This window comes from Thermobia domestica, chromosome 3 (genome assembly GCF_964235325.1).
Source record: "Thermobia domestica chromosome 3, izTheDome1.hap1.1, whole genome shotgun sequence".
NCBI classification, from domain to species: Eukaryota; Metazoa; Arthropoda; class Insecta; order Zygentoma; family Lepismatidae; genus Thermobia; species Thermobia domestica.
In genome coordinates, this window is record NC_137456.1 from 127131438 (window position 1) to 127155765 (window position 24328).

Here is a 24328-nt window from a genome sequence, read left to right on the forward strand (position 1 = left end):
AGAGGGAGGGAGGAAACTAGTTGAAATTTGTCGGGGCTGGTGTTGGACTTCTCATATTGGGCAAGATTGAAAGAAATAGCTGGACAAAATATCTTCCATGCAGGTGGAAGTAAAAAACCCAAATGGCAATAGGAGAACTTAGATGGCAAGTTCACCCGAAAGTATCAGAGCACAAATTCCAAAAAGCCTGGTAGCGTTGGGTCGTGCCTGATAATACTGGTAGCGCTCTCCAGCTCCCAGTGCAAAAGATGAGGCATTGATTTCAGATAAGAGAAATACAGCATCAACTGATAACTGCTATGAGTTAAAAATGGCTCGTCTCTTTACACATTCAAGTTGGGAATAGATCTGGTACGGAATGCACTAATCGCCAACCGTATGCCAAGATGGACATCAAGTTCAGTCGGTGTAACGTGGTAAGTCTGGTGGATCCATATACAAGGCAGCCACGGTCCGATTGAACGGATTAATAGTCTTAGGACAATACGATCAGAACATCAAGAAATATGGGACAACGCTTTCAAAAGTTTGATTACTCGTAGACAGTTATATTTTAGCTCTTGTAAATTGACTGCCCACGACAGCTGACAGCTGATAAACTGAAGGTCCAGAAATCGGATGTTGTTAACAAAAGAAAGTGTACGGCCTAGATGTGAATGATATGCCTAACTGCAAGACTCAGGACAGGAGTCAGCCTTTTCGATGGAGAAACTAAACCCAGTGGTCGTTGAGTAACGTAAAAAAGCCTGTTCACAGCGAGTTGTAATTATCTAGCAGCAACATAAGATCACAAAAGCGGCAATAAATAGCAGGTCGTCCACATAAAGCATTCCATGAATGGAAGCTAGTATCTACGTCATAGCATCATTCACCATCACAGCAGTCATACTTAAGACGCTGCTTTGTAGGGCACCATTTTCTTGCAAGAAGTTATCGAATAAAGTGGATTCTAATTGGACTCTAAGTCTTGGATTCGTCAGTGAATGAATACTTACGTCTAAGAAGATTTTTAAAACTAGTTCAAATCTTTTTTTTTTTTTCTTTCTTTCAATTAGCTGCCCTCACTAGCCCAAAAATTAGGCAAAGTAAACTTTTCATTAGTAAGATTGAAGACATTTTCCGTAAATCGCCAAGGTTTAAACAATTGTTTCCATTTAGCACCTGAGGCGTTCCGGGCAGCAGGTGCGAACTCAAAGACTTATTTCCTGAAAATGCATTCTTGAACGGTCAAAATTATGCACGAACTATACATAGCTGCAGAGCAGTTTGGAATTACTTCTTGAACACATCAAAATGTAATTTCCGAGCGTTCAGACTACACGCAACTTTTGAGTTCGCCCTTAATACCCGGAACGCTTAAAAATTAGATTACTGTTCAACTAACTCGGTGATTTGCTGAAAATTACTGCAAGACTCTTAAATAGTTTTTAGTAGTAAAGTTGCTTTACAAGATCAAAAGTACACAATATGAAGCTTACAAATTCAAGTTAATTCAAGTTTTACCATATTTTCGTGTCTAAGAGAAAACTTCTATTGATCTTTAACATACCACCTCTTCCATTTTGATAATTTCCGCGACCACGTCCTGAATACCCATTGGATGATCCACGGCCTCTATTTGATCCACCTCGTCCCCGACCACCGAAGTTTCCGCCTCGGGAACTATGATTCTGGCTTCCATACACTACAAGAAAAATTTTGAACTTTTAAAGAAGCTTAGAAACTACGAAGAGTATAAACATTAGGTAAATGCACAATAGTTATCAAGTTATCAAAATAATGCCAACATCTTTCGTCTAAAATAAAATGTGTAGGGTTGTAGCATTGTGGATGTGTGCAGTGCCTGGGTTTTGTCAATGGTAGTTAGGTAATCGTCTGTAGTGCGTCAAACAAGATAGAACGAAGGCGTGCGTTGAAGAGGATGAAAGTACTCTTTAAAAAAAACTAAAATTAAGTTTATAGTTGAACGTCCCACAGGTATGCTTCGAGGCTAAGGCAGACTGGCCATGATAACTAAACATGAGGGAATGAAGAAAATAGAAGGAAACTGGAAAATCCCTAGACACCCACGCATACAAGTTTTTCCATCACAGTTTCATTGGTGCGAGGTGAAATCCCATGCACCAGAAATCAGCGATCTACCACTGAGCCATTGCGACCCCTCTGAGCTTCAGAGACCAAATTGTGGTTGATTACTGTATCTAAAGTGGTTGTGTATGAGGTATGTTTCGAAGGACACTATGCAAACGGATGACGTACAGAAATTAAGGCAAAACATCGCCCAATAGGATGTAACAGCGGACGGAAGAAAAGCTTCAGAAACAGGAATAGATCAGTACTGAAGACTACTGCTATCAAAAGCCGTAAATCAAATGCGACAAAAGTGCAAAATTCTTAACAGCTGAAATAGCGACAATCAATTCGATCCGAACTGCATAATCTAAACATCCGCAGTCGAATTGTAATTTCCAAATGGCTAACACTGCGAACAACCCTTTAGTGCGAAGAAAATTGTACCGAAAACCTGCAAAATTGACCGGACTCATAATATGGACTGTTCAGTCCTACATTATTTCCAATAACAGACCATGTTTATGTATGGAGGCCAACCGGATAAGCTTAAGCTATGACTTCTCTCTCCTCTATGCAAAACTTTGTTTCGGCTCTATGATGCTGTGAGCTTAAGTTCCCTGGTATCTGGTGACGCTCACAGCACTCATTTGCTGGTAGTTATTCTGTAAGCATCTTAGGTAGCCACGTGCATCCTACGATCCAGATGTTTCAGCCAATGACAATATTCACATTACTGGAGCTGTTTGAGCGTGATTTCATCAATATTGGGACGAATCTGCCTTAGCCTAACCAATCCCCAGGCCTCAATATTACTGAATACTTATGGTCAGTTATGGACTCTTGCAACAGAATCTGAATTGAGTGATGTACTACACAAGAAAATAGCACAATACCCTGCAAAACCATTTATGACACATGATGGATCAATTGTTCTCCACGTTAATGTCGTTTCCTTATAGCCAGACTAGAAGGACTCGGATTAACTAGAATTATAGCTAAAAATGCATAAACAGTTACACAGTCAAATAAGGAAAGCTATAGAAATAATTCATTCTCGGTCAATTACTGTTAATACATGTCAAAACGTTGAGCTCTTATTTCCTGCAATTTCAGCAATTCAGGCATCAGGTCACTGCTGTCGATCTTTAAGGTAAGTTACTACTTTCTGCAGGTCTTTCCATTATTTTGACAACCATCACATCTCTATGTGTAATACATATACCTAGTTCAATTCTAGAAATTACAATGAAAACATCTGTTTTTCCTTTATATATTAAAGCACAGTAATGTTTAGATTTTGTCCATTTTTACGGGAGTTTTAATCTCAAATGATGTTGCTGAAATATAGATAATACTTTAACTGAACAATACTATTCGAATAAACTAATAAATTCAACACTGTTCATGGATATATAAAGTAACAGCTACAATTACGACATTCTCGTAAACAAAATGACATTACAAATTTAATCGTGACAACCGTCAGCGTTCTAGTTTCTAGTGCAAAACTTAATATTAAGGTTCACTCCTCTGTGGGAGTTCACTTAATTTGTATCATATTTTAAATAGCCTCAGGTTTCACTGACAAAGGAAACTTCACACAAACTACTTTTACTGCTATGTAAGATGATAGATGAGTATCAAAAAATTGAAAACTCAATGTAATAGCAAAAATGGTAACACGAACTTAAAAGAAACTGTAAATTTAATTCCTATCTTAGATTTGGAAAAGTAAAAAAAAAAAAAAAAATAGTACTGAACAGGATTCATGAAGGCAAAATTTAACTAGTAATCTATCAGATAAAGATTATAAAATTCACGAGTCTCAGTTTCACGGATTAACGCATTCGTCAAATTTAAATTTCGAAAATTATTTTACTTTTTAAATTTTAAATACGAAAAAAAAAAAAACATTCCATCCACTTGAAAAACTTTATGCTTTTAAATCAAAATATAAAAATAGACAAATTTTGCTGTACTTTAAAGGAAAATGAAAAAAATTAAGTTTTACGTCGCATGTTTATGCCGGCTAGGCTAAAGGAGACGCTGATAATGAGAAATGAATGAAATGGTGGAATGATGAAAGTGGGAGGAAACGGAAGAACCCCGAGAAAATTCACGCACACGACGTTTGTCCATCACAAAGCTTACTTGGCGCGAGCTAGTATTGAACCAACGACCCCATGCGCCAGAGGTGAACGCTCGATCACTGAGCCACCGCGGCCCGAAAATGACACTCAGTATAAGCATATGTGAACAACGAAATATTCAGTTCAACGTTCTATGTTTATCCTCTGTATGTCAGAACCGCCCATAAGAAAGCAACCTTGACAAATGTCGGAAGGGGAAGGAGTGCGTGAAAAAAGCCCCTCTCTCTCAATCGTAATATTTTGCAAAGTTGAAACTTCCCGTTGAACTGCCTGTAGTGCGCGATCATATTTACAGCTAACTTTGCCAGTGATCCTCTTCACAGCAGCTGTTACAATTTTAAAATTTAAAATAATGAATAATAAATTGAAGATTTTTAACCCTATAACTATCAACATCAATTTTACCACAATTATGAAGCCGATACTTTTTTCCACGCTTGTCAGCAACAAAATAATTTGTCCGAGAGCCCAAAACTATAGGCGGCCGTATGTACGCTAAAGCAGACGAATGATATAAAGGAAAGGAGAATGATCATGAAAAATAAAAATGTAGGAGGAAGTGGAAGAAATTCGAAAACTCTCGGGTATAATGTTTATCACACTCTTATGACCTAGGATCGATCCCGGGATACTTTTCCCCAAACATGAGCGCTCTACAACTGAGACACCGTGCCCTCGATATAAATTAAAAGCATCTACATTTGTTTATGAAACGCTGCTGCATAAGCTATTATATACATTTAATTTCCACAAAGTAGTACAAATTATTTTAGGACACTAAAGTTTATATGCTAACTTTTGCTAAACGCTTCATCGGATAGGGACGAAAAGAAGCAGAAAGCATCCAGTTTGCACAATGTTAGAAATACTATTAAAATATTTTTTTTTTTTTTAATTAATAAATGACTAGTTTTTCATGCCACTTGCAACAGGTGTTTTCCAGTTGCAACCAAGATATACTATTTTTTAAAGTAAGTTTTTATTAAAAAGAAGTTTATCTTACCATCATTTTGACTACTCGTTTGGCCCCACGTACTACTTGTCTGGTTGCTAACTTCTTCACTCCAATCATCAATTGGTTCTGTCGTGTCGAAACCACCTTTGTCTCCCGCTGAACTTTCATTACTTTCATAACTGCTCGTCACCTGGGAACTCGTCACATTCTGTTGATTGGCCACACTGGAAGATGTCTGTTGTGAAGTAAAAGCCGATGACTGCTGCTGGGGTTGTGAACCAAAGCCTGTGTGCACTTGCTGCTGCGGAGATTGGTTGCTGAAGCTCGCCGATGTCACTTGCGTCGAACCAAATGAACTATTTTCGAAAGTCCCCGATGATAACTGGTTTACGAACTTCCCTTCCTCTTGAGCTCTCTGGGCTAACGGATGTGCTGCTGGATTGCCTGTATTATCACCTGCACCAACAGCTGAGGGAACTCCACTCTGAAAGCCAGATTGGGCAAACCCAGGGATATGACTGGAGGTTTGGGGAGGGATCTGCGTTGAGGAAAGAGACACTGTGGAAGGCTGGCCGCCACTAGGTCTGTTGGCTTCTCCATAACCTTGTGGTCCTGTTAGATTGCTTGGCGGTCCTGTTATATTACTGGGCATTACCGTGAAATTCTGGTTTGTGAATGTTTGAGTTGGTATTGTTTGGCTGAACTCTGACACAGGAGCCGAATGTTGTTGCGTTTGTGCTTGAGTGACTGGAGTCAAAGATCGGGGAGATGCAGCCTGGCCTGGTTGCTGCTGCGCAGCCTGTTGCCCAGGATATTGCCCTCCACCGGGCTGTACCAGTCCCATAACAGTCAAGTCAACGTGGGGGGATTCCATTTCAAGCTGGGATTCTTGCAAAAAATTGAAATTTCCACTAACTGAACTTATCACTTCATTTAAAGGACGCTGCTGGTTGGCAGCAGCAAATGGAGCTGGTGCGGAACCTGTACTGAAAAAAGAAGTTTCGTTTGCCGCGGGTGGTGCTTGTGGAAGTTGTGAAGGTACAGGCGCTGATCCCATAGTCGGAGCGGGACCTGGAGTGCCACTACTGATACCTGTCATGGATTGCAATTTAGTAGCATCATCTGGAATTACTGGTTGGACTTCTGGTGGTTGAGCTCCTAAAGTCTCTTGAGCATCACTGTAGTCTTCTTCTGGTCCGTCCTCTTGGATCGTCCCCGTATTTACATCTTCGAAGGTTTCGGCCTGGAATTAAAAATCAATTCATTCAACGGCTCTTATACTTATTCAGTACAAATTTCAAATCTATTTTATTGAAGAAGAAGCAGTATTGTTCCGCAGTAATGGTAAAAATTAAGTCTTAAGTCTTAACAAAAATTCACGTAAATAATGTTCAAAACCAGTCCTGCGTTGTATCGAAAGGTATTCCTCTACATATGTGACTAAAAGAAGAAGACACTAAACTAAAGATAATCAATAAATATTTCCACTGGGTTTCGAATCTAGTACCTCTTGATTATATTCTATACTCTGCCTGAATAGACTAACTTTTCGTTTGACCGTAGAGTCTTATTCAGTACCAAGGCTAACAGATTTAAATCTACGTGGGATTCAAATCACAGAACTTCCACCCGCGAATCAATCCCAGGTCTTCCGCGCCGAACACGCGTACGCTAACTATATACCAACGAGGGAGTTCTTTCCGCTCTTTTCTTTGCATTTATCGACCATGGTTATGTATCGAGACTAAGGGGCACTATGATAAGACGAATAATTATGAAATGGAGAAAATGGGAGGAAACAGGAGAACCTCGAGAAACCCACTCACATGGTGTTTTATATCATGAAGCCCACTTGGCGGGAGCTGAGATCGAGCCAAAGACCTCACGCACTGAGCCACTCAGGAACTTTATCTCCCATATCAGACATTTTAATCACAGGACCTATTTGACTGGGTGGGCTCTGTAATTCAGCCTGAGTGCAATCCCTTTTGGTGATTTCTTAATTCTTCAGTTCAAGAGGTATTTCAATAACTGAAAGAAACAGTTTAACTAGAGGTTTTGTGGTTGAACCTCAAGGAAGTTTTACCCGCTTTCACTGTTTTCTAAAATATTTAGAACGTTCTCGGGACCCGTTTGGATGTATCCATATGCACGTTGCACTACATTCAATTTATACTGTTTCCTCCACATAAATCTTGTATTTAATTTTCTTTACCGCCACTTGCACATAGTTCCTTGAAATTAACTTCCTAATTCTACACATCACGATTTTATCTTTTAGGCTACAGGAGATGGACAATTAACGAAGTGAACGAACGAAGGAACTGGAAAAACCTGAGGAAACTCGGGAAGTTTTCCACCACAAACCCACCGTGAATCGAACTGCGTCAGGTTATAGTTTCTTGTAGCGCCTAAAATACAGCTTCGTATTTTCTAAAAGAATCCACTATTCGCTTTAGTTCTTGTATAAGCTTCTTTTACAGCAGCTTCTGTTGATACATTATAACCACTATATGGCACTATCATTCATTTAGTACAATGCAAAACATTCTGTTATTCAGGAATTTGACTACGCAGTTGATATTTGAAGGCTACAACTGTTGAACATATAGTACACTCAAATATCTCAGAAAACTTCCTTTAATATTACTTTATATTAAAATATTTTTACGTTTTACGTACCACAGTTATAGAATTAAGCTAAAAGAGGAATGATTATAAAATAACTGTTTAATGAGAACATGGAAAGAAACAGGAGACTCTCGACACAACCCACAGACACTATGTTATCCACCACAAACTCGTGTGGCCGAGGATCAAACTACGGCCCCCTCGCATCAGGTGACCTGTTCTACTATCGATGCCCTCCTAAAATAATTAGATTTGAACTATACGTTATCAACCTCATTTTCCTAACTCTTATGCATGTCACCCAATAATTTCAACGTCTAACTTAAAACCTTACCTCTTGTTCTGTTTCTTCTCCTCCCGTTTGGTCGAAATACCCACAGGAATGAATGCGATTAATGAGTTCCTTCAGCGCCTGGTATGTAGTTCCGACAACTTCTTTACTTCGCCCCTCAACCAGATTTACTAAATGTTCCGCTGCTTGGCCAGCCTGTTCCTGCAAATTAGAAGCAGCTTACAGAAATACAATGTAAACAATTATTTATACGACAATAACAATGCTATATTTGCGGAAGAGTATTCCTAGTATGAACAAAAAGTTGCTCAGCACTTCAACTGACTCCGATTCCTGCTTGTTTTAGAAATAAGAGCTTGTAAATCTCTCTCTCTTGGAGCATAGTTGACTCAATTTTCACAGAAGAATTAAACTATTTTGAAAGACTTACTAATAGTTAATTTTGGTCAGAGTTAGGTACATTATATTTACTTTAAGATAGTTCCGATCAAGTATGTGTACGTATTAATTATCCCTTCAGGACCATAAGAATTATAAGGAGAAAAATACTTTTTGAGCTATTTACGCTACAGCTGACCTGCAGATTTTAAAATATAGTCTTCGTAAGCTTATCACTTGAACAGTTACATGGTCTGGACAAATATATCCCTATGGTCAATAAGGGATTTTTTTTTTTTTTAAATAATCACAATCAGTTTGTTTGTTTTATTCTAAATTCCTCTGAATAGTATTAGCAATTATAAAGTTTGTATATAACAATAGCAGTGCTTGCTATATACTTTATAAATTATGTAAGCAATTGGTAAAAATTCAACAAAACCAGAGGCTGATTACAAAATTGGTATAGAGTAGCACACTTGCGCCTTTCCGCTTTTTCTCATTGGTATAGAGTAATTTATATTAAAGCTTATTTACGTAGTTTCTGTATCTTACACACCCAACACAACAACTCAAACATTAAATTAAATTAAAAGAGAGAGAGAGAGAGAGAGAATAACAGATTGGGATTGGGTGCGTTACACTGTAAAGATCTTTTTGCACCCGTCAATACGTTAAAATTCAGTAACGAGTTTGGCACCAAAAACAATACAAAAAAACGTGCAAAAACAGTGACAAAAACAAGAGTGTAAAATTAGTCTCAGCGGGATATTAACCTTTTACCGATACTACGCAGCCAGGGCAAAGAAAGGCCCTAGTTAATATGAAAAATAAAAAGAAAATCAAATACATGTCGAGATTGTCACTAAAACTGGAAACTAAGAATGCACTGAGTGACAATGGACAAGGGACAAATAACAGCAGGAACTGAGAAATGGGAAGTATAAACATTAGAACAATCAAAAATGAGATTAGAAAACTGAGGTGGCGAAGAAAAATTTGAGTGATCGTTAGGTGATCATCTTCGAACAGTGTTGGTAAGTCTGCTGGTACAGCAAAGTCCGCTCTAAGCCGAGTATAATTAGGCAATCCACATGCAGAGGTTGAATACTTTGTCTAGCTCCACATTACACACAATGGTGGGTGAAACATTTTAAATAATTCAGCAAAATTTCAGGATACTTGAAGAACAAAGTGGATTTTTTTTTTTTTTTTTTTTTTTTTTGTTTAACATACAGCGGTTATACCCTTTACGCTAAAGGAGACTGATGATTAATGGAAGTGAATATTCATGAAATTAAGTTTTTGTGCTTCCATCGGGAATTGAACATAGGACCACGCACTAGCCACCAGGCCAACAGCAACGACTGATAGTTTAGAGACATGGGACAAATATATCCCCTGGTCAGAGTTAACTTCTAATAAACTTTCCAGATTACACTACAGGATAAATATAATTTCACAATCTTCCAACAAGACTTCGCTGTGCTGTTCTATTTAAATATTTACATACCGTGTAAAAAATCTGTCCACAATAAGTTTTGTGCAAATCTATTCACTCCACCAAATCAAAACTAGATTCTGTACTTGTAGTAGTAAAATTAATTCAACGGATCATACACTCTTACCACTGTACACAGGCTTTTGTTTCAATTAAGCTATCTCAACAGTTGTTAAACAGATTTCCTTACATTTGCAACGGATTTATCTCTTTTGTATGACATTTCATTACAATCTATAAACTAAGATGTTCCTAATTACCAAAGTAGGTCAATAATCTGACCAAACTGAATGTTTACACACATTTTCTATTATAATCCTAAAGTTTACACTAATTTAGAACTTTTCATGAGGATGGAGAGAAAATGTTTCCCTGATACCAACCAAGTTTACAAAGGCAAAACTGGACTTTTATTAAGAACTGAATTACTTGCAATCGTAAATCACCCAACCCTCTACAAATAAGAGAAAATGATCATGGTATATGTATATAAGTGTAACACTTTCCCGTAGTTATTAATTTAAGTGGAATTACAATACCATTTCAAAATTCAAGAAACTAAAGTTCTATCAAACCATCAAAGTTCATTATATCAAACCATTATTCTGAAACTATGAATCGTGATGTAATTTTGAGTAAAGCGTCCCTTTCAACAAAGGGGGCTATAAGAGAAGCGACCCTACAGCTTAACGTGGAATCCGAACTATGTGAGTTTCCGCCAGCGATTGAACCCAGTTCTCCCAGGTAAAAGGCGCGGAAGCTAACTACTTAGCCACGACGGAGCTACATGAAACTGAAGCATTACTAAAGCGATGAATTGGTTCTTGTTTGACATAGAAAATTCCTACAAAGTACAGCTTTCTTGCTCGCCAGAGTGTAATTCCCTTGACTTTCAAGCAAGTGAACCGCTGCGAGACTCGGGTCAGAATATAAAGAGTTTGTGGGGTACAGTAGAACTAAATTAAAATATTTAGTAAATTGAGGAAAAACTGTATAACACTAATTTTACTATAGACGTGTAATAACGTTTAAAAAAAATGCATGATTGAACAGTTCTTCGAACCGGGCCTCTGCTTTACTTTGCCAAAACGTTAACCAGTACGCTACTCAAACCAGTTCTCTACACAGTCGTTTTTTTCTCTCTCTCTCTCTCTCTCTCTCTCTCTCTCTCTCTCTCTCTCTCTCTTTTTCATATTCCAAAAATTAAAATAAGTAGCATTAGTATGTTATGGAAAATGGACTATGCACTGTAGCTGGCATGAGTTCTGTAATAAGTAAAACAGAAGTATGTGGAATTGCTATTGTTCATATGTTTTGTTAACCATTCAGGTTTATACATATCCGAAAACATGGAAATTGGACATATAAAAACGGGACGTGACGTTTGGGCGCCGCCGTTTGGGCGCGGACGTTTGGGTCCCGCCGTTTGGGCACTGGACGTTTGGGCGCGAAGCCATTTGGGCGCCAGACGTTTGGGCGAGAATTAAATTAAAGTTATTATGTTAGGCGCTGAGTACTAAGTTCGAATAAAGATATCACAAGGTGTCTACTGTAGTAAAAGTCCTTGAATTATACTGGATTTTGTTTTACATATTAGAAATAGGTCTACTGGAATTTCAAAATTCTAAAAATTCAAAATTGAATTAACAATTAAATTTTGTAAATTTAAGTTTCAACCGAAGTTAAGTGTGCTTTTTATTTGATAACTTTTCAAGCCAAAAGTAAGTAGACCAGACTAGATATGATTGACTGCATTATATATAGTGAGCCTATTCCATTAAACTTAAAGCAGACCTTCTACTGTAGTTATGCAATAAGTGTGAATGTCAAACACATTTCTAGTGGCTAGATGAACAATATATGTACACTTAACTATTATTTTCAGTTTGAAATAGTTCTTTTTATACCGCCACTTTCTTTAATCCATATTAAATGCTTACAATGGGACGAAAAAAAAGTGTTAAGTTTTGACTTTTATATTGGAATGTTAATTAAAAAAAAAGTGATACCAGAAATACGGCATACTGCAGTTCCTAAACTCAATGTCTTAGACACCCTGTATGCGAAGTATGTCTTAGACACCCTGTATGCGAAATATCTTTCCGTCAACTCGATTAGGATTTAGGATTTTTAGATTTCTGGGTTCTCGGCATCTAAAGCCATTTGGCCCGTCACGTTTGAGGGGGCACACTATCCGGGGAAAGGGAAGGAAGAAAGCGGCCTGGACCTATAAATTAGGTACCACCCCGGCATTTGCCTGGTGTGAATGAGGAAAACCTCATTCAGGGTGTCTGGCCTGAAAGAGCATGTTACACTTTTTCGACTGAGTGCCCCACCGGGAATCGAACCAGGGACCGCTCGCACCGAAGGCGAGAGCGTTTGCGACTACGCTACACGGGGCTACTTTCCTCAACTCGAGTGCGCGGAAATGTTTTATTGGTAGTTCTTTATTGGACTTAAGAGAAGAGTTTGGCAAACGTAATACGAAAGGAAACAAATTTTAATATTCATAAATATATAATTGTTAACTTTTTTGAAAAATACAAAAATTAAATCAATATGTTTTAATTAACATTAAGAAAATTATTAACAGTTCGTCTGATTCCTTCATTTCCTACCTTTCTTATATAATATAAAAATTAGATCAACATTAGATCAGAAGTACAAGAATCGTGAACAAGCGAAAAATCAATCCATAACGAGGTCAGGTAACAAATGCCACAAACGCATTAAACTATTTAATTTAGATGTGAGATAAAGATAGAAGTGTAGGAAATGTATAAATCTTGATTCGCGCTTAGTTTTCAGTGCCTAGCTTACTTTATATGTTGTAACTTGTGATTTTTACTATGTACCTCGCGCCCAAACGGCAGCGCCGAAACGTCCGCGCCCAAATGTCCTGTCCCGTATAAAACAGGGTTGGTAAAAACCACGGTTTTTATTGAAAAAACCAATAAACCAGTTTTTTTTTTTTTTTTTGTTTAAATAATTTGCTCTATGTATTTATATCACATATGGACAAAAATAAGTGTTTCGCCTTGGTGTTATTATGCAACCGGGTTATGTTGGAAGGGGTCACATAACGCTTAAAGCGGAAACCAACCGCTTCTCGGCTTGCATCCGAAGGAAATTGTCCTTCACTTGGACTCGAAACCGGGACTAATTGGCCACAACTGCGATACGTCTGCCGACTCACTCACGAAGGACTCCTGATAAAAATACGTTGTACTGATCTTTGCATACTTGTTAATATAATTGTCAAGAGTCATTTCAGAAGGACAAAAAGATAAATAGTTGAACAAGTGAAACCATTATACAGATTTACATATGGACAATTTCAAAATACTGCAGAGTACAGAAGAACTAATTTAGTCCAAGTTAGTTCACTACGACTTTTATTAGTCCAAGTTAATCAAATACGACTTAATTGGCGTATCAGTACGAAAAGTAAATAAAAATACGAATTATTTAAATCCACTTTGACCCATATATACGTAAATAGATATCAAAGACTTCTGATTTCAATAAATGCCTCTCGTGCGGTTTGTATTACCCCCCCCCCTCCGCCCCGAAGTATGGCATTTCGATGTATTTTATCAATAGTAAACATTAGTAGAACGAAACAATATTTAGAATTTTTCTTTATTGCATAATAATAATAATAATAATAATAATAATAATAATAATAATAATAATAATAATAATAAACTATAAAAAAATCACAAACATTCATAAACTTATACAAAAGCGAAAGTTACTTTTGTAGTATAATCCCTTTGAGTAATGAATGGGAAATTTAGGTCTGAATATAATACGAATAATATACGGGAGTGAAACATGATAACCCATAGTGTGTGTCCATCAAGATTTTACGAACACACACTTTTACGAACATTTTTCCCTTTTTGGTTTAAACCATTTTTTTTTTTTTTTAAACCAGCTGGTTTAAACCAGCCAACCCTGGTATAAAATAAATATTAGTGAGATTGTTAAACTTAACTGTAAATTTAGGTCTTTTAGTTGATAATCAGGGTGGATTGAATTAAATCAGTCTGATTTAAATAACTTGATTTTAATAAAAATCATTGATTTAAATCAAATTTCGAAACAAAAAGTGAAAATAAGTAAAATCCCGTTTCTGTTGCTATTTCGATTATGGAAAATAATAATACAATGAGACTCAGATGTACAGTGTATACAGTACAGTATGAAAATAAGTGTCATTAAGAGGATGATTAGGGAAAATCCCTTTTTGTACGGAAAACTGAACAATCCTACTTTCTTCTTTACGTAACGCTAGGTTTGAGTTTTTAAATCGTTAACTATTCCAACGTGGAAATCACTATCGTCATTTAAGACGAAGATTTTTTTTTTGTGTCTGTCTCTTCCAAAATAATAGGGCGTATTTAAGGGGTCCTATACCCTCTCCGAAATTTTTTTGATTTAATAACTTTAGGCGACATTTCTGTATCTCGTGCCGCAAGCTATTTACGATTTTTCAAAAATATGTCCCTGCCAAATATCAGTAACTTTTGTGAAATAAAAAAGTGTCATTTTGATAAACGTTGCTGTACTCTTTCCTTAATGCTTAACCTTTTAAATTATATCACCTATTTTTAGGTGATAAGGTAGAATCTTCATTATTCGATTAAAGTACCAATAAAGATTTTTACTTAGGTTTTTTTTTCTCCAAGACTGGAGACATTGTAGAGCACGTAACATATGCTTTCACGCCTTTCTACGTAGACACACAGGGTGAGATGACGTCATATTTAAAAATATATTTTTCGTTATGCCTATTATTTTTTGGCGGGCTTACATTTTGTATTCAGAAGACTGAAATTTTACACTCTCTTCAGTGCACTTACAAGGAGACTTACGGAAGTGTCACTCACCGATTTGAATGAAACTTTGCACAGTTTTAGAATATCGAAAAATAATCGACACGTATTTCGTTTATTTCGGCAATGGTGCGGGTTTAAGGGTGGAAACCACCCTTTGAACGTTAGGGGTGTTCTCGAAGCATATACGGAAAATAATCATTTAATCTAGAAGAAGACAATGCCAGGGGTTTTTAGAACAGCTGATTCAGAATCTGACGTCAAATGTACAAAATACAAAATGGCGGATCCAATATGGCGATTACAGTTACAAAAGGTCTTCTACTTTCAAATGCTGTGCGGTTAACCAAGAACAATCATAGTTGGCAGGGGTTACTGCGAAAAGGTTGCAGACCGATCTGAAACCCCGTGCTGTAATTATTGTAACTTGATATTTGATTCAAGTGAGTCCCCGCATCTCTCACTGTTCGAGGTACTTATGTAAAGTGAGTTCTCTCGCCTCTCATATGTCAGAACTTCATACATTCTCAATTGTTATAATTATGAATTTATTGAGAAAAAAAATTGCAGTAATGATATTCCGTTAAAAAAGAAGTGTGAGATCCATAAATATTGTTTACACCACCCACCCACCCACACACACACACACACACACACGTTATTACAGCAATAACTGTGCCTAAATCGCAAAATGCTGCACAATCTTTGGAACAAAATTTTATGTGATTTTCAAATGTAGGTGGTTTTTCTTTCAAATAACCGCATTTGTACAGTCAGCAGCAAAAAACCTGCAACATGAGCATGTAAGTTTATTGTGAAACCTTAGTTTTTTTGCTCCAAAATAAGTGTGCAGGGGAGGAAGCCGAGGTTTTTCCTGGCGTGATATGTGCCACTTAGATTATGTTGATTCCCTGCGCTGTTAGGCGTAGTTTCACAATAAACTTACATGCTCATGTTGCAGGTTTTTTGCTGCGGACTGTTCCACGCATACCTCTTAAGATTTGCAAATCTGGGAGAAGAATACTGGTTATCAATCAGTGATTGGATCTTTGTTATATTATTACGGAGATGTAAATGTTATAGTTGTTGAAAACGACAATGTCAGAAAAGTGTCTCAAGAAGGTTTTTCTGTCGACTAAACAACAACACATCAAGAGGCTGAATCCTACTAGTTATTCCTGCAGGAAAGGTTTCTATTTTGAGGTACTCTTTCTTAAAATAGGTTCAAAAGTTGATGAATTGAGACCACTCCACGAATCTAATAATAAAATCGACTTTGTATAAGACGCTGTAATAAGCACCCGGAATAGTAAGAGGAGAGGGGACTAACTAAATAAGCACCCCGAATAGTGAGAGGAGAGGGCTCTCAATAAACACCCCGAATAGTAATAGGCAAGGGGACTCACTTTAATCAAGCATCTCGTTAAAATAACTACAGAAGGGGGCTTTAAATCTGTCTGCAACCTCCTCGCAGTAATCCCTGCCAATTATGATTGTTCTTTGTTAAATATACAGCATTGCAAACTAGAAGACTTTCTGTAATTGTAATCGCCATATTGAATCCGCCGTTTTGAATTTTATAATTTTGACGTCAGTTCTTCAGCTCTGATTCTGAGTTAGCTGTCTTAAAACTCCCATGGTAGTATGTTTTCTTCTACATTAAATGATTGTTTTCTGTCTATGCTTCGATACCATCCCTGACGTTCAAAGGGTGGTTTCTACCCTTAAACCCGCACCATTGAAAAAAAAAAAAAAAAAAAAAAAAGTCGATTATTTTTCGATGTTCTACAACTGTGCCAAGTTTCATTCAAATCGGAGACGGACATTTTCCGTTGTCAGTATTTTTCAGATCTCTGCGTGAAAACTGGGGGATCCAGAGGGGCAAAAATGTAAATAGGATTTAAAAAAAAAAAAAAGCTTTTCGCGGTTTTTCCGCCTCAGATGGAGACGTATGAATGCTATTGTTTGAAAGGCTGTTCTATTTTGAAGAGAATGATGTACGAACCATAATCTTAGGATAAATAGGGATGTCTCAGGAAACTGTTACCTGAGATCCTGTTTTAAACGGAAATCTGGGGGACATTTGTCGCGGGCTTACTTTTGCACCTAGAAGACTGAAATTTTGCACACTCATTCAGTGCACCCCTTAGTACTTTTTAGATTTGTTTCAGTTTTCCGTCTTTAAAACAGTGAAGGGGGGGGGGGGGTACAGAGGGGTAAAAGTAAAGTAAGAAAAAAAAAAGCATATCCGTCTTTTCGTGATTTTCCCGTCCCAGATACACGATGAAGACATTTGAGTGATACGTTTTGAAAATAGTTTCATTTTGAAGAAAATAATGTACAAATCATGATCCTAGGATAAATTGGGATGTCTGAGGAAATTTTTATATTGCATCCGAGTCATCTGGGCATTGTGGGGATATTCCTCGCTCATTGTTAAATATTTTCCCCACCCTTTCAATTAAAGATAGAAACTTGAAATTTTATACACCCCTTAGTGTTTCCCAGTTGATTTTGAGATCTGTGCATTAACACAGGGGAGTCCAGAGGGTATCAATATTTGAAGAAATGAAAAAAAAAAAAAAAAAATCAGAAAAAAAATCCGATTTCTCTTAAAATTTCCCACTTCAGACATAAACAAATGTGAATGTTATAGTTTCAAAGGCTGTCCTATTCTGAACAGAATGAGGTATGAACCATGATCCTAAGATAAATAGATATGATACTGTAACTGCTTGATTGAAAGTCTATAATTTACCTTTAAAAAAAATAAAATAAAAGGATTAACATTGTTTGGGATTGATATAGGTTAACGATGGGGATTAATTCAAAATTCAACCCTAATACTTTCACTTAAATGACATAATTAGCATTTAATACTAATTCCTAATGATATTTCTTCAGTTCGCGACTTATATTATATGAGAAAAATTTGATTTAAATCAAAAAATCGATTTACCCACTCTGTTAACAATCTTCATATCTGTTGACTACACCTCATACTGATAGCTTCCTTGCAGGGGGGAGTTGAGTTTAACGTTCCTTTCAGCAGCGAGGCTATATGAGACGTGATCCTACTGATTAATGTGGACTCCGAACCACATGCGCCTCCCACCAATAGCTTCCTTGCAGTTGCACAATCTTGTATTAGGAACAATCCCTTACCGATATTTAAGTAATTTTGGTCTTGTTGAACAACACTATCTCCCACTTCTATTGGACAAAAATACATATTTGGAAGAGAAAAATATTAACGAAACAAACATGCGCACTCCTTGTCAAAAGTACTACTTCAAGATTAAACGCTTACCTGATATGATGGTGCTCCTTCCTCTCCACCGCGCTTTGGAGATACTACGAGATACAAGTCATCCAAATGCTTCAGATCTTCTTCACTCAACTGCACAGCGTAATTACGACCAGCCAAAAAGTCCTCTCGAACATTCTCTTGACCCATATTTTGAAGAACATCCTTTTGGGAAAATGAAAAACATTCGTGATAAATATTGATGAATGAATGAAAGTAATAACGCCCTGCAATATTCATCAGTGAATTCTTAAAGCAAAGACTCGTCAGAAGAATTGTTTATTCATATCTTTAGTGTTTAATTCTAGATAACATCTACTAACATGGAGATAAGTGACCTTATACGGTTTGGATCTTAACTTAACGTACAGTTAAACTTGTCTCAATAATAAAGTTTATAGACCATTCTAGTTTGATCTTTATCTCTAAAACTGGTGACTAGCAACGTGTTAATTATTATTCTTGAAGTAACATTTCAACCATAATAATAATAAAAATTTAAATGTCCCTAAAGAAGAAAAAAATAGGGAAAGTGAAGCAAAGCTTACGTGCTACCGAAATTGCAAGGAAAAAAATCGCTTATCTCAAATTCTTGTCCTAGATCTGGGATATTTCAGAAAAGATTAAACGAAATCAGAATTGTAATTCAAAATATTCCTGATGCTGAATTTTATAAAACCTCAACGTAAGATTTTTTTCCTTCTCAAGTTAACAAAACTGATTTGAGGTATCTTTCTACTCTTCCGTGAGCCAGATTTCATTTCTATCTACCTTTTCTTCCCTACATCTTGTATTATTTATTCGAAGTTTCAACCGCGGCTTTTCTTTATTTTCTCCACAGCTAATAACATGATTCCTTGACGTCTCGTACGTCCAATCCTAATCTTTTCTATTCGAAATATTCTTCATATATTCCTCTTTTCCTCTACTTTTCAACACTTTTCCCCCTTATCCACACATTAATTTTCAACATTCATCTATAGCAACGCATTTCGAAGCCTTTCAACTTGTTTTTCTTCTCGAGTTCACACTCATAAGACGAACTCTGAACACATGCTTTAATCAACCTTTTCTTAAAAATTTTCTAAGTTTCCGGTTAGAAGCTTTCGTCTTATTTCGAATGCCTTCTTCGCATGAGCTATTCTGGATTTTACACCTTGTTTGTGCACTTTTTTTTTTTTTTTTTTTTTTGCGTTATTTTACTTCACAAATAATAGAATTCAGCACTTTTTCCGTCAGTTGACCTATTTTGATGTTAATTTTTCTTGTTTCTTTTCTTGAGCATCTCAAAACTTGCGTTGTTCTTGCTGATCTTCGTACTGAATCTTCTGGTAGACACTCAGGGTTGGCAAAAACCATGGTTTTTATTGAAAAAAAAAAAAAAACGCTTTTTTTTGTTTAAACCAGTTTGTGTGTGTGTGTGTGTGTGCGGGTTTTTTTTTTTTTTTTTTTTTTTTTTTTAATAATTTGCTCTATGTATTTATATCACATATGAACAGAAATAAGTTTATTTTACCTTGGTGTTATTATGCAACAACCGGGTTATGCTGGAAGGGGTCATATAAGCTTAAAGCGGAGTCCAAATAGTTTCTCGACTTACATCCGAAACAAATTGTCCTCCATTTGAACTCAACACCGGGACTAATTGGCCACAAATGCGATACGTCTGCCGACTCACTCACGAAGGATTCCTGACACGTTGTACTGGATCTTTACACATCTTGAATATAATTGTCTAATTGTCAAGAGTCATTTGAGAAGAAAATGATAAACAGTTGCACAAGTGAAACCATTATACAGGATTACATATGGACAATATCAAAATACTGCAGAGTACAGAAGAACTAATTTAGTCGAAGTTAGTTCACTACGAATTTTATTAGTCCAAGTTAAAGAAATATGACTTAATTTGCATATCAGTAAGAAAAGTGAATAAAGATAAGAATTATTTGAGTCTACTTTGGCTCAGAACCATTTATACATAAATAGATACCAAAGATACTTCTGATTTCAATAACTGCTTCTCTTGGGGTTTGTATGATCCCCTCCCTCCCAAAAAAAGCACGGTATTTTAATGTAGTTTATCAATAGTAAATATTATCAAAACGAAACAGTATTTAGAATTTTTCTTTGATTGCAACTGCATAACAAAATAATAAACTATATTAAAAAAAAACATTTATAAACTTTATATTATATATATATAAACTAACATTTATAAACTAACCCTGTAGGTACTTCTTGCATTCCATTTAGATTTGCCTCTCGTTTTCTCTCACCGCCTGCCAACAGATTTTGTCCGCAAATTTATTTATTTTTTCATGAATAGTAAAAAAAAAATCTGAGTTTTACGTCCCACGTTTATGCCGGTTAGGCTAAAGGTGACGGTGATGAGAAATGAATGAAATGGTGGAATGAAGAAAGTGGGAGGAAACGGGAGAAGCCCGAGAAAATCCACGCACACGGTGTGTCCACCACAAAATTCACTTGGCGGGAGCTGGGATTGAACCCGGGACCCCACGCACCAGAGGTGAACGCTCTACCACTGAGCCAGTCCTTGATTTCGTTTATTGCTTTTCAGTGTAAAGATTAAACAAAACTAGTAGTGTGTGTGTTATATATGAAGTGCTCATTGAACTGCGACCACATACCTAATACTTTGTTGGTTCACCTTTTCCTTTAAGGACACCCTGAACATTGCATGACATTATTTCTGTAAGTTGCTGATATGTTTCCACGGAGACCTGCCACCATATTTCTGCTGGCATGCCACAAGGAGCCCACAGATATCGATGCATAAGTCATGGCGCGAAGAGCTACCTCCACTACATCCCATAGATGTTCTATAGGATTAAGATCTGGTAAGGTAGGGGGCCAATTCATACGCTACAGCTCCGTGAAATGTTCCTCAAACAAAGCAAATACAATCCTGGCTCGGCAGCACTGTGCACTGTCGTCCTGGAAAATGCCGTCATCGTGTGGAGAGAAGTGTTGTGTTGTAGGGTTCACGTGATCTGCCTGTATATTACACACCATGCACAAAGGGGTCAAAAGCTTCATCCTGCTGACACCGTATACGCACGCGCCCGTCTGACAAACTGTGATACATCGGACCAATACACCCTTTTTAAAATCATCCGCGATCTAATTAGCGTGCTAATGTGTGATATCGTGAGGAATAGGTGACGAGCGGGTCGTCTGCTCTGGAACTTCATGCCTGCCAGTATATGTCGCATAGTTGCGTGGAATATGGGTGTTGTGCATTCATTACTGTATTGGTGAGTAATTCCAAGACATAGATGATTCCTATGGCTATCACGAGCTGTTTGACGCGACGCTCGCCCCGTAATGTGATCTTTCGTACGCCCCTGTAGTTCAGTCTCTCGGAGGCCGTTACCCCATTTTATTGCCACTCCTTGGACACCTTCACAACACTGGATCAGGCGCGTCCGACAAATGTTGCTGCCTGGCTTACTGATGCATCTGTTGCTCGGGAACCCACAATTCTGCCCTTCTGGAATGCGGATCCTGCCCATCTCCCATTGAAACAATGCGCTGTCTGCCAACACGTAGTCTCATGTGTGTTCTTTCTTTGCAATACTCCCAGTCAAGGTAGTCATGTTACCAGCTCGGCTGCTGGTCACACCTTCTTGTGTGGAGGACTGGTCGCAATTTAGTGAGCACTCAGTGTATCATCCCTCACTCCTTATAGTTTATTTCCGATTTCTTAAGAATCTTAAATATTTTCCATTCTACATTACCAACCGCTTTCTCTAAGTCCACAAATGCTGAAGTTTTTTTTTTTTCCTAAAATTGTTTCTTTTACTATCATTTTAGACGCACAGATTGTTTCCCGCGTTCCGTTATTCTTCCTGTAACCAAACTGGTCCTATGCTAGTACTACTACTATTTTTGTAAAGATTTCTGAGGCATAAGCAAGGATGGTTTTCACTAATTCTCGTATCTATTGTTTCTGATATTTCAAGTATCTTGCTTTTCTAGATGTCAATTGGTATTCTGTTTCTAAAGTTGACATTAGGGATGACTTTCAGATTGTCCAGGAGCATAAAATTTTACATATTTTTGTGTTATTGGAATTAATCTGCATATTTTATAAAACAGATCAAACTAATGAAAAACTTCCCATCCAGGGTATAATTACTATTCTTGAAATTTTGCCCGATAATCCTTTTTCTGATATGGAAGGTTTCCTAGTTGGCGATGACAAGTGAAAATTACATCTTTGACACGGTATGTAACATACATTGAGACATAAGCATAAGCTGTTTAATACCTGCCCTCTCAGAGGTCCGTTCTTTGTTCGAACTACTTTTCTTCTTTTCACTTTACAAAGGTTGCTAAAAAGAAAAAGATTATATGCGTGACGTAAACGCTAAGGGAAATTTAAGATAATTTGGGAAAGTTTCCTCCATATTTCCCTTTCAGAAAGTTTTGCAACTCTTCGGCCTGTCCCAACTACAAGAACCCGGATACACTACCTAGAAACATACTCCTGTCCCTTCGTAACACATCTGCCAAAGTCATATTGCAATATATTAAATAGTTATGAGGGAAAAATATTTCCCCAATCCTATTAGATGATCCAATATTTGATACGGAGCAGGGTTGGAAAATATTTTTTCCCCTCGTAACTACTAAGGTATTACAAGGTGACTTGGCACATCAGTTACGAAGTGACAGGAGTATACTCTGAAGTAGAGGATTCAAGTACGTGCAGCCGGAGCCAGTCCAGGCGCGCAAAACGTCTTGATAGAGATTTTTTTTTTTTTTTTTTCAAGGAAATTTTCCGATTTTCCCTTTTGCGTCCGTCACGGACACATACAGAAGATACCATCTGAAAGCTTGTTTTATTTTCAAAAGATAACTTATGAATCATGATACTTGGATGAATAGTGTTGTGCTTAAATTTTATTTCAACTAGAATTTTTTCTTGTTTGTATATGGCACTTTAGATCTTCCAACAGGACTGGGAAATATTTTTCCCTCGTAACTATTCAATGTACGTATTGCAATGTGACTTGGCACATGAGTTACGAAAGGACAGGACTATATTTCAAAGTGGAGTATATCCAGATAAATGCAGTCGGGGCCAGTTCAAAGGGCTAAAAAAATACATGAAAGGGATATTTTTGGAGGGAATTTTCCGAATTCTCAATTTTCACTTTTCCTGTATGTCATACATTCGCAGATTTGCCTGCATTTAAAGCTTGCTTTATTATGAATGAAAAAAAAAAAGTATGAACCACGATACTAGTATGAATCGTGCTAAAAGATTAGATATATAACTTAAAATAGAGGTAAAGCCTGACGACACCTCTGGCCTTTAACCCTTTTAAATTCTCGCCTTTTTAGGCGTTTTTCTTGAATCTCAGATAATCAGCAACAGCGTCATCCCTATTTATCCTAGGATCATGGTTTATACCTCGTTTTTCCCAGAATGGAACAGCCTTTCAAACGGTATCACTTACATGTCTATAATATGCCAGAAGATAATTATTTGAGGGAAAATCGGGATTTTTTTTTTACCAAAAAAAAAAACTTCTTCAAAGTTTGGGGCCCCCTGAGGTTCTACCGGGTCTGCGCACAAACTTCCAAATATTTGGAAAAATACTACGTAGTGTACTAATTACTTGTGACAAATTCGAATTTCCTGTCTTGAATAGTAAGGGCGGGAAAACTTTTTACCCATGTTGAGAGAGCATCAAAAAAACGCCCAAAATTTTCCTAACATGCACCCTACAAATTTAAAAAAAAAATTTCTGACACGCCCCTAATAATCTTCAAATTATGGTTCATACGTCGTTTTGTTCAGCATGGAGTAGCCTTTCAGATGGTATCAACCGCATGTCCCTCGGATATCCCTAAGGAGGGAAAAATTGAGGAAAATATGGATTTTTGCTGAAAAATCCCTTTTTTCCGGTTTGGAGCCCTTTGACGCGGCCCTGGGTAAAAAGAGATCAGGAAATCACTTTCAAAAATATTACATAGTATACTAATTGCTTTGCCAAATACCAATCTCGTATCTTCAACACTAAGGACGGGAAAAATATTTTCCTCTTCTGGGAATATTCCCAGAATGTCCCAGAATACCCTATATAAATTTCAAAAATTTCTTGACACGTCCCTAATTATCGTAGGATCACGATTCATACACCATTCTCTTCATAATAGAGCAAGGT

At 37.1% G+C, this 24328-nt stretch overlaps 1 protein-coding gene across 2 annotated transcripts in view; it reads right to left on the reverse strand.

Moving 5' to 3' along the window:
* LOC145680718 (uncharacterized) overlaps positions 1–24328 on the reverse strand; it is a 64554-nt gene that overhangs the window by 23170 nt on the left and 17056 nt on the right. For both annotated transcript variants that reach the window (XM_081751653.1, XM_081751654.1), the window contains exons 3-6: positions 18132–18293; positions 8144–8302; positions 5227–6421; positions 1550–1684 (exon numbers count right to left, since the gene is read on the reverse strand). In XM_081751653.1, coding sequence (XP_081607779.1) covers positions 1550–1684; positions 5227–6421; positions 8144–8302; positions 18132–18293 — 1651 coding nt within the window. The remainder of the gene's footprint in view (positions 1–1549; positions 1685–5226; positions 6422–8143; positions 8303–18131; positions 18294–24328) is intronic.